The sequence below is a fragment of the Anoplolepis gracilipes genome, chromosome 5, assembly GCF_047496725.1.
Source record: "Anoplolepis gracilipes chromosome 5, ASM4749672v1, whole genome shotgun sequence".
In the NCBI taxonomy this organism is placed as follows: domain Eukaryota; kingdom Metazoa; phylum Arthropoda; class Insecta; order Hymenoptera; family Formicidae; genus Anoplolepis; species Anoplolepis gracilipes.
In genome coordinates, this window is record NC_132974.1 from 5794674 (window position 1) to 5804896 (window position 10223).

At 33.7% G+C, this 10223-nt stretch overlaps 3 protein-coding genes across 10 annotated transcripts; 1 reads left to right on the forward strand and 2 right to left on the reverse strand.

Moving 5' to 3' along the window:
• Window positions 1–407: 407 nt before the first annotated feature.
• On the reverse strand, window positions 408–7749 carry LOC140666257 (spermatogenesis-associated protein 20). Of its 8 annotated transcripts, none has more exons than XM_072893245.1 (14): window positions 7582–7749; window positions 6567–6660; window positions 5433–5496; window positions 4115–4457; window positions 3751–3894; window positions 3526–3615; window positions 3191–3451; window positions 2942–3121; window positions 2619–2828; window positions 2351–2543; window positions 2079–2247; window positions 1803–2008; window positions 1168–1364; window positions 408–1056 (listed from the first exon to the last, which is right to left on the reverse strand). In XM_072893245.1, the coding sequence occupies exons 1-14, from the start codon at window positions 7732–7734 to the stop codon at window positions 784–786; spliced, it is 2577 nt and encodes an 858-aa protein (XP_072749346.1). In that variant the 5' UTR covers window positions 7735–7749; the 3' UTR covers window positions 408–783. The 8 variants fall into 8 exon arrangements, with proteins under 8 accessions (XP_072749346.1, XP_072749345.1, XP_072749344.1 ...); XM_072893244.1 differs by having other exon boundaries at window positions 5319–5496; XM_072893243.1 differs by having other exon boundaries at window positions 4115–4499; window positions 5319–5496.
• A 78-nt stretch (window positions 7750–7827) lies between these two features.
• On the forward strand, window positions 7828–8667 carry Hspc300 (haematopoietic stem/progenitor cell protein 300). Its single transcript, XM_072893252.1, has 3 exons — window positions 7828–8160; window positions 8358–8440; window positions 8551–8667. The coding sequence occupies exons 1-3, from the start codon at window positions 8040–8042 to the stop codon at window positions 8575–8577; spliced, it is 231 nt and encodes a 76-aa protein (XP_072749353.1). The 5' UTR covers window positions 7828–8039; the 3' UTR covers window positions 8578–8667.
• On the reverse strand, window positions 8590–9933 carry LOC140666259 (uncharacterized). Its single transcript, XM_072893251.1, has 3 exons — window positions 9658–9933; window positions 9056–9355; window positions 8590–8992 (listed from the first exon to the last, which is right to left on the reverse strand). The coding sequence occupies exons 2-3, from the start codon at window positions 9345–9347 to the stop codon at window positions 8772–8774; spliced, it is 513 nt and encodes a 170-aa protein (XP_072749352.1). The 5' UTR covers window positions 9348–9355; window positions 9658–9933; the 3' UTR covers window positions 8590–8771.
• Between the last annotated feature and the right edge of the window lie 290 nt (window positions 9934–10223).

Here is a 10223-nt window from a genome sequence, read left to right on the forward strand (position 1 = left end):
AAATATCATAACGTTCACCGAGATTGACTTACTATACGCTTCGTCTATTTTTGTTTGGAAATCGGAGGAAACGGAGAAGGCGCAAACCGCGTGTATATCGCGATATTGCGTGAATATTCGAACGTGAAAACGACAAGTTAGCCCCGGGACAATAATCAATCGATATTGAATACGCGATTAAAGTCAGTGTTATGCCCGGAAACGATCAAGTTTGGAGATTACAAACGCACCGTCGTCAACCTTAATCGATTCCACGCGCGCAGACGAAAATAGAAATCAACCGCGCGTGTTCTGTCGTTTCAAGTGGCTGACATAATCTGCGGAATTTGATGTTTTGCGAAACACGCTCCTCGGAGATTTTGATAACTGATAGAAAGAGAGAGAGAGAGGAAAAGAGACGCTTGGCATTCTTTTTGCAAGTTTATTCAGAATAAAGATAAACGGTTACGATGCGACGTACAATACGAACGCCGGATTATCGCGCAGAGTCGTTGTTGTATATCACATCGTATATATCCCTACTGGATACATCTCTTTATTTGGCTGCGACATTATCGATCCGCTCGCGCTTACGAATGCTACTATGGCAACTCTCGCTACACCAAACTCTCTGCGGGCTAATGTTGCATTATTATTTAACACAGTAAATCTTTTTTACGAGAGACGAGCGCGCCATTTGCGCATCAGAATATATATATCGGCGAATATTTTGGCGAAATCTTTCCCTCTTCCACCCTCGTTGACATACCGCACCATTTAAACCATAACGAACGATTTCACTGCTCACAAGTTGGAAAATTCAGTATCGTCCAGGTGAGACGCGAGCTCGCTAGGATTCGTAATGGGTACAGAACACGTATGACGTCGACAGACTAAAACTGTTGCCCGACCCTTCTGTGGTTTCAACTTACTAACGACCGCGTTTTTACGTAAGAGTACGTTGTCCTGTTGTTCGGGATCGGCAAACAGGAGCACCCTACCTGGTATCAGACGCTCGCGGATAATGATCAGCATCTCGATTGTATCTTCGGCATTCGGTTTCCCCGCAATATAAATCTGGAAAAAAATCCATACTCTGTAAAAAAGCGTGGCGAGAAGATTTTTTTCTTGCAAATGTTAATTCGAGCCACATCGTCAACAACAGAATAAGAAGTGAAAGACACGTACCTGCGTTCCGTTGTGATAATCGAGCAACGCCAACGTCAGTTGCGGAAACATAATCGGCATCTCTGTGAGTCCTTTACCAAATGCGCATAGAAGCTCCCTAGCTTTATCTCTGAGTTCGCTACGATCCAGGTAAGCCGCCAACCGCAATAAATTAGAGCATGCAATAGAATTACTAGATGGTTCTGCGCCATCGTGATCTGTAATCAAATTCATTAAACGTTAAATATTTTCAATAGCTTTTTAGTATTTTGACAGCCCATTCTTGACTAAAAAGAATTAGCTTTTTGCAATAACGTCGTATTCATTTTTCACTAATTTGGAAATGTATAAAATCTCGATCTATATTATTTCTCACTTTGAGATTATGAATCTAATTTTTATATCTTTCGTATTTTGACTTTAATTTTCCTCATCAAATATATAAAATTAAGAACATGTTGAAGACGCGATATAAAGTGAAGACAATGTTGAAGACAAAATTGTACTGAGATTCAGCAAACGTTATAAATATTTGAATAGGATGAGCTTTATAGCGGAATGCGGCTTTACGCTCGATTTCGTTTACTCGACATAACTGCGCATTAAAGAATACCTTCCTGTTTAATGGCCAAACTAAAATTACCACAAAAACATACCGTCTTTCATCCGTAGAATCATCTGAGAATTTTCTACTGTGGAAAAGTAACCACCGTCCCGCGAATCCCAAAACAATCGGTCCTGAATATCTTGCAGTTCTTCCGCAAACTCGAGCCAATGCGCGTCGAAATTGGCCTCATACAAATCGAGTAATCCCTTCACGACAAATGCATAATCGTCGTGGAAACCGTGTATCGGAACGCTCCTATAAATCATATACATCATAGATCTCGCAATGTGTGACATTGACACTGAAATAAGACGTCTGCACTCACGTTTGCATAATTCTGTCATCCTCCCCGCGATAACAACTGCGAAGTAGCACGCCTTTATTTTTATCAAACAAATATTGCTCCACGAATTTGGCAGCGTCCGTCGCTAATTCCACGTATTTGTCATTTCTAACAGCTGTTCCAGCACGCGCAAAGCCACTTATCATAAGACCTGCAAATAGACTGTTAGACTTTGTTCGAAAATATACGTCGCGAAATACACAGATGTGACGAATGTCATTTAGCATCGACAATGATGGATCACGATTCATTACCATTCCATGCCGTGACAATCTTGTCGTCCAAATGAGGTCGCGGTCTCTTCGATCTTTCTTCAAACAAGATCTGACAAGCCTCTTTAATATAGTTTTTAGTATTCTCTACACCAATGCCAAAATGTTCCGCGGTTTGTTCTATGCCATCATACATAATAAATACATTTTTGCCGGTGAGTTCACCATGAGGATCCTACACCGTCAAACAAATATTTGCAAACTTTATTTTATAAATATCTCTTATTTTACGTCTTCGAGTCTAACGTACTTGAGCCTTTCGCACATTCCCGTCCTCCTTTACATTGAAATGATAACAGACAAGATCGGAAAATCGAATGTTATCGTTACCAGGTACTTTTTTATTTAAGAGATCCTTAATTTCCTTGTAGGTCCAAACATAAAATGCGCCTTCCCGTTTGGCTGAGGCCTGTGGCTTTGGAAATGAATCAGCGTCCTCTGCACTGTAGAAACCACCTTCCTGAAAAGAATATACGATATAAATGATATATAATACGATATATTTATATTCTCGTAAATCTTTGTTGCTATCACATCTCTGAAAATTAGACGAAAAAGCAATATGAGTAATACCTTGTGTCGCAGATCACGTGAGACATATGTCGCAATATCGTCTACAATGTCGGAATAGAATGGATCTTTCGTGACGACGTAAGCGTCAGCGTAGGCTTGTATTATTTGGGCTTGATCGTAGAGCATTTTCTCGAAGTGAGGAACGTGCCATTCACCGTCCACAGAATATCTAGAGAATCCCTGAATACGACAAATAATTGAAATAACTTCATTTGCGCGTAATAATAGAGAAGAGAAAAACCGTCTTACTTGTCCTACGTGATCGTGAATTCCACCGTAAGCCATCTTTGTCAGAGTATGCAGAGACATTTCTAAACACTGCTTACGCAACTCGGACGAGGTACTTAGCGCATATGTACTGAAAAGAAAATTAAAATTGACAGGTTCGGGAAATTTCGGCGCGTTTAGCCTGGATCTATTGCCAAACCCGCCGAATTTCGGCTCGTATCCATCCGCCAAAAGATGAACGCACAGCAAAGCGCAATCGGCCGAGGGAAATCCATCGTCCTTCTGCAAAATCACAAAAATTGAATAAATCAGAATCGAATAAAAGTAGAACGTAGAAATTCTTAAATCTCGCTCACCTTTAAGCCTTGCCTGCACTCGACAATATCCTTTAGGCGTTCTACTATGTTAGCAGCGGATTTGATCATGTTGCTCTTTTGCTGCGTCCACTATAATAAAGGAATCATTTACAAGCCTAATTTCGAGACAAGAATAAGATTTAATTTATACATGGCAAATTATAAATGTGAATTCTTTCGGCATATGCTAACATAATATTTGATATATAAGTATACTTTGCGTACCTCCTTTGCAACTCCTAGTAAGAGCGATTTAAATCCTATAAGGCCATATTTATCATCTGGCGGGAAATACGTTCCGCCCGTTACCGGCGTTAAATTCGGCGAAAGAAAAACACTCATTGGCCAACCACCATGGCCTGACTTCGCCTATCATGTACAGATACACATTTCTATCAGTATATTTAGTACATTTCACACATAATTATATGTAATATACTTAATAAATTCAATATTTTTATGCTCAATAAATGTCAAATTTTTTTATCAACACTATATACCAGTTATATAAATAAGATAAATAAATGTTGCTATTTTCTGATTTTGCAAACAAAAGGCAAAAATCAACAATTATTCCGATAATACGTGCCTGAATAAACGTCATATATATTCTGTCGATATCAGGCCTTTCTTCTCTATCCACTTTAATATTAATAAAATTCTGGTTCATGATTCGCGCGATATCTTCATTTTCAAATGATTCCTTTTCCATCACATGGCACCAGTGACACGTAGAATAACCGACTGATAGGAAAATCATCTTATCCTCCCTTTTTGCTTTTTCTAGAGCTTCATCGCCCCAAGGATACCATTCCACGGGATTAGTCGCGTGTTGTAGTAGATACGGCGATTTTTCCAAGCTCAAACGATTCAGCTTCTTTGCGCTAGAATGGCTGGTGCTTTTAGCGCTGCTCTTGGATGTTGATGCCATTCTGACGGATGATAACAGGAAAAGCGATGAATTGCGATTTGATCTGTTTCAAACGTATTTGTTAACATAAACTTTAGACTTTAGAATAATAAAAAAAATAAATAAATAATACATCTCAACTCGATCTTTTCATTAAAGACAATATTAAAATTACAAGCTCTAAACAAATTGAGTCTTAAAAAATAGCTTTATTTTTTATCTAACTCGAAATAATTCATTTAATAAAATTATTTAATAAATCTTAATCTAATTAAAGTATTAAAAGCTTTAAAGTATTAAACAATATTTAACAGTTGCGGAAAATTAAATTAAATCGCGTATATTTAAATCCATATTGAGGAAGATTCTTTACTCAAACAATAAAATTAAAAATGAAAGAGTCTGAGATAAAAAATATAAACATTAAAGAAATAGGTAACCTAACCGGACAGAACACACGATGTTTGCATTCTACATTCTACAATTTATAACTATTAAAGATGAGCCAAACAATAAAACTTTTAATATAATTTCATTTAATTTAAAATTAGTTTATTATTTGGTTATTTACGCATTTTCATTCGCCTCTTAATTGTTTCTTAATATTTATTAAATGTTATTCTTTGTTTCTTAATGTTTATTAAATGTTACTAATTGTTATTCTTTGCTCAAATTTATCAAGCGTATATTTTTTTTTAAATTAAATTAAATTTAATGTAAATCTCGTGAGATATCCTTTTAAATTATTAATATTAAAATTCATTTATATTTAATCTTTGAGAGAGATTTCTTTCTATATTAAATATACATGTATAATAATTATAATATACAATTATATATACAATAATTATAATAATCGAATATATGATCGTGTGATTTCGACCTGTTAATATGTTGTCCGACGATAGGAAGAAGGGTACTTTCAATCAGATGAAAACCCGTACGGCAACCGTATTGTACTGTACTGCACCGTTTCTTAGATATCTCGGACACGTACCGGACTGTTGATAAGAGACTGCATCTTCCAGAAGTCATAACACGATTGGCATGAAGAGTATGCACTGCAAAGATCAATTGTATACGTTTATATCGCTAAATAATTATTAATTAATATAATTAAACTAGTTAAATCAAACGAACTGTTAAAAGAGCCTAGCATTATTTTGTATGTGTAACAACAAATAATGCTTCTTTTGATAAAAAATTTATAAAAACAGATGTCAATTCTAGATTAACTCATGTCAATAAACGTCCAAATATAAAAAAGTTTAAATTTGTTTTATTTATAGAATTAATTGCGTGGATGTTTATCAGCTGATATGATAAAATATAGAAGCAATTTTTTAACCAAATAAAAAGGATATAAAGAAAATCTTAATTCTAGAAGAGCTTCTTTCGAAAAACATATTTACAATAACAATCGTGATTCCATGTTACAAATATAAATACTCAAACTTTTTTTATAAATTAATCAATACTTTTTAACTCAAATAAAATAGTTATTTATAAATGAAGGAAATATGCACAAATACTTTACTTAAGCTTAAATTGATCAAGCTTTAAATAAATTTAACATCCTTTTTCTTTTCAAATCACAAAATCATTCTTTTAATATTTCATAAAAATACTGCAAATTAAATAAATTATATTATAAGCAGAGAGAAGCATACATTCATTTATTTCATAAATTAATTATATTCAATTATATAAATAAAAATATTAAAATAAACAAAAATTATATTCGATTATGTATAAGAGAATTAAAATAAAAAAAAGGAGAGTCCATCGCCTGCGAAAAACAAGTATCTTAGAAATATTAAAATAGATTATACATTACAAACATTGAAAATCAAAGCGCGTTTTAATACTTGAAATCTGGCATCAAAATTCAGATTGAGAATTATAAAACACCCGGTACATCCAAGTAAAAAAAAAAAAAAAAAAAAAAAACATGGCAGATCTACATTCTACGCAACGATTATTGCGCCATGAATCGGCGACATTCTCAGGCATGATCGACTATCGCGAGAATCGTCGAATCAAATCTAAAAAGCGTTCAACTACTCAGTCGTGCGAGATTAGATAAAATTTAATATCTGCCAATAAAAAATGACATATTGTGCGTACATACAGAGATCGCAGCATCCGATCTGGTAGAGATCCTCCTTCCTCGAATTTTTTACTGAATTACACTGCCAGATGGCGCGTAAATTAATTCTGGCGCGCTTTTATGATAAATACATTAAAGAGCTTTTACAATGCACGTGAATTCATGTAGAAAATTGAAGAACACACTGCGAATTGTCATTAATGATAGATATACTTATCATATACATATATTTAAATTAATATAAGTGTGAGACATCTCTTTTTCCTATATTATTAGATAATAATAATAAATCTAACATAGTGAAAATGAAAAAGTCATATGTTGATCGAAAAATTTGTTATATTATGTCAGTTGGTGTTGTTATATGTATATACAAAAAAACATCAGTCAACTTATCTATAGCTATTTACTATATATGTATATATAAAACGTAAAATAAATCACAAATATTGTATTTAAATCTATTTCATACTAGATAGCCTATAAGCCAAATTTTTTCGATATTCAAATATATCTAAACATTGAATAAAGATTCCTAACATGAGATCGATGTTGAAGCGAAGTAAATGTGCTGCTAAGGCCATGATATATTCGGATCCTTGGATCTCAATAATCGGTGTTTACAAGAACAACTTATTCTTCGCTCGAAAATTATGTTACCGTACATACCGAATGCTAAATTTAAAATATTATTTCTGCATTTATATCATTTTCAAACGTCGAAAGAAGAAATCAAAGCGAAAACGAATGAAAGTTAAAGAGAGCGGGAAAAGAGATCATCTAACCTGGTAGAATAGCGTCTTATAGTCGGAATATCCACATCTTAGAATGAAAGCTACGTCTCGCGGTCAACGGATCAATAAGCACCAAGAATCTAAAGGACTAGCCACGTGCGTCCGCATAGTTGTCATGCACTATTTACATTTCCAAAGAATCCAAAATACCGAGCGCTTGCATATGTGCGTCGCAATGTCAAGTGACTGTGAATCAATACATAATAGATATACATATAAACAAATACTACGGGAAGACTCACGCGTTCCGAAAGACACTCTTTCGCGCCTCTCTCATAGATGGATATGCAAATTGGTGTAAAAATGAGAAAACCACTTCTTCTCGAAAGATATGAGAAATTTGTGTACAATACGATTTCTTTTTTATGTATGAATAAAAATATACGTGTGTGCATAATATTTCTCCCCTTTCATTACTGCCAATATACTGACAGTTTTTATCAAGTTACATAGGAAATTATTTTTCGATAGTGGTAATCCTGAATTCGGGACTTTCGCTTTTGCCGAACAAGATCACTAAAGTCAATTCAGTGTTCGAGATTAATACACATGTATGCATATGTCATCTGTCAATCAATAGGTTTTGACACATTCTAAACAATGCGATAAAATTGTGAAAATATATTCTTCTCTTTACGTGGTTAGAGCAACAATTTATTAAAAGAAAAAGCGCGTATCATAGTAACGATACGCGGTGAGAATGGCAGCCATACACCGGGAGGCGATACAAAAACAAATTCAACAGGACTGGGCTAATCGCGAATATATAGAGGTTATCACTGGCAGCATAAAAAAAATTACGGATTTTCTCAATTCTTTCGGTAATTTATTATATTTTATTTCTATTCTCATTAGCAACATACACACACACACACACACACACACATATATATATATATATATGTACATATATATATGTGTGTGTGTGTGTGTGTGTGTGTAATATTTAGAGGTATATTATTTTTAATACTCTTATATTACATATTTAATCTTTCTTTCTTTTTCTTTTTTTTTTAAGATATGTCTTGTAGATCCAGAATAGCAGTCCTCAACGAAAAGCTGACGACTCTTGAACGAAGAATTGAATATCTAGAGGCATGCGTATGTGATTTTTTCGTATTTAACTTGAACATAAAGAATAATCTGTTTTACTTTTAAATGCAAAGTATTTTTTATGTTACTATGTTAATAGTTGTATATTTATTTAACAGGTCACAAAAGGTGAAACATTGACATGATTTCTCTATGTATAATGTTCGGATATATCTTTTTACAATCCTTTTTATTTACTGTACTAGAACCCGAATAAATACAGGATGAAAATGAAAGATACATCTTTTGTACCTCCTTATATCATCATTTATATAGTTTAACATATCTTCATTTAATTTTATGCATAAGAAGCACTAATTCTTTTGTATATAAAAGATTATTACTCCCAAGGCCTGCGACCTCTTGGATCCTTGACAATAGTAAAATCAATGGGGAAAGTAGTATGTTGAGTATAAATTTTAGCATCTAACGGTAAAGGTTTCTGGCCAATCAAATCACCGTGCTTCTTAACAATAGCACACGCAATTAATGCGACGAGGAAACTATAAGTCATCAAACCTTTTTTCTGCCAATGATAGAAAACTCCACCTGTCGCTAATGCTGTAACAAATAATAAAATTTAATAACTGCTCTTTAAAAACATTTGCATCTAATTATACATACAAGCTAAAACATAATTGGCATAGCCGTCTTCTCCCCCTCTAAACTTTGTCACTGTATATGCCACAGAAGCAAAAGTGGCACACATGGCAGTGATAGGTACCACCCAATAAGACATGGTATTTAATGTTTGCCAAAAGGTTTGTGTCTGAGATACCAATATACAATCATATGCACCAATGAAAAAACTACTACCAAATCCATATTTACTCAGACCGATCACTTTTTCAAATGGTTCTTTGCCTTCAGGCGTTCTGGTGTATTTCCAGTTGTTTATTAGGTACGGTAGTAACATGGTTGAGACTAAAAACAGTAATATTATAAATGAATATCGTACAACAATAATAAAAGGTTTCTGCACATATTCATGTCCCCTCTATGTATTATTGTATTTATTTGTATATATTTTGGCATTCACCAAATTATTAAATAATAATTATGGTTCCTTAGCTTGTGTGAGCTATATACATATATATATATGTATCTCTGACAATCTATTAACTGACAAATTCTAATTCTATGCAAAGTTAAAAAAACGATACACAACATTTGAAGGCAAAAATATGACATTATTTTGGTATCAATGACTACGTATCCATACGCACCGCGAATCGTACGTCAGATTTCGCCAATCCAATATTCAATTCGCCATAAGCAGGTAGCAATAGGATAGGTTAGTCTGAGGTTATGTCAACCCGAAAGTGAAAAACACAACCAATGCAATCCAGTGGGCAATATATGAACGCTTCTCTTACAAGATTTACGTACGAAAGATTATTATAAATTGTTCACACTATTACGTAATGTCGACTATCCATTCAAGATTTCTCCTCAAAGAAATCGACCAATTTAATGTCCTCCTGGATCCCGGATAGCATTCGAAAATTTACTCGTCGAAATGCAACAGCATTTGATTGACCAATAGGAAGCAAAGATTTCTCTGTTCTAATTGGTCCATCAAATGCTATTTTATTCGACAAATAGATTTTCGAACACAGCCACATTTGCTGGCCCTTCTATCTCTTTTTCTTTTTAAATAACTTTTATATTATATATTTGTAAAATAAATATAGAAAAGAAAATAAAAAAAAAAGTTAGAATTTTGTAATATTTGAAGTTTTATGTTGCTCTCTATCTCTATTATATAATTATATCTTCTTGATCTAAACTG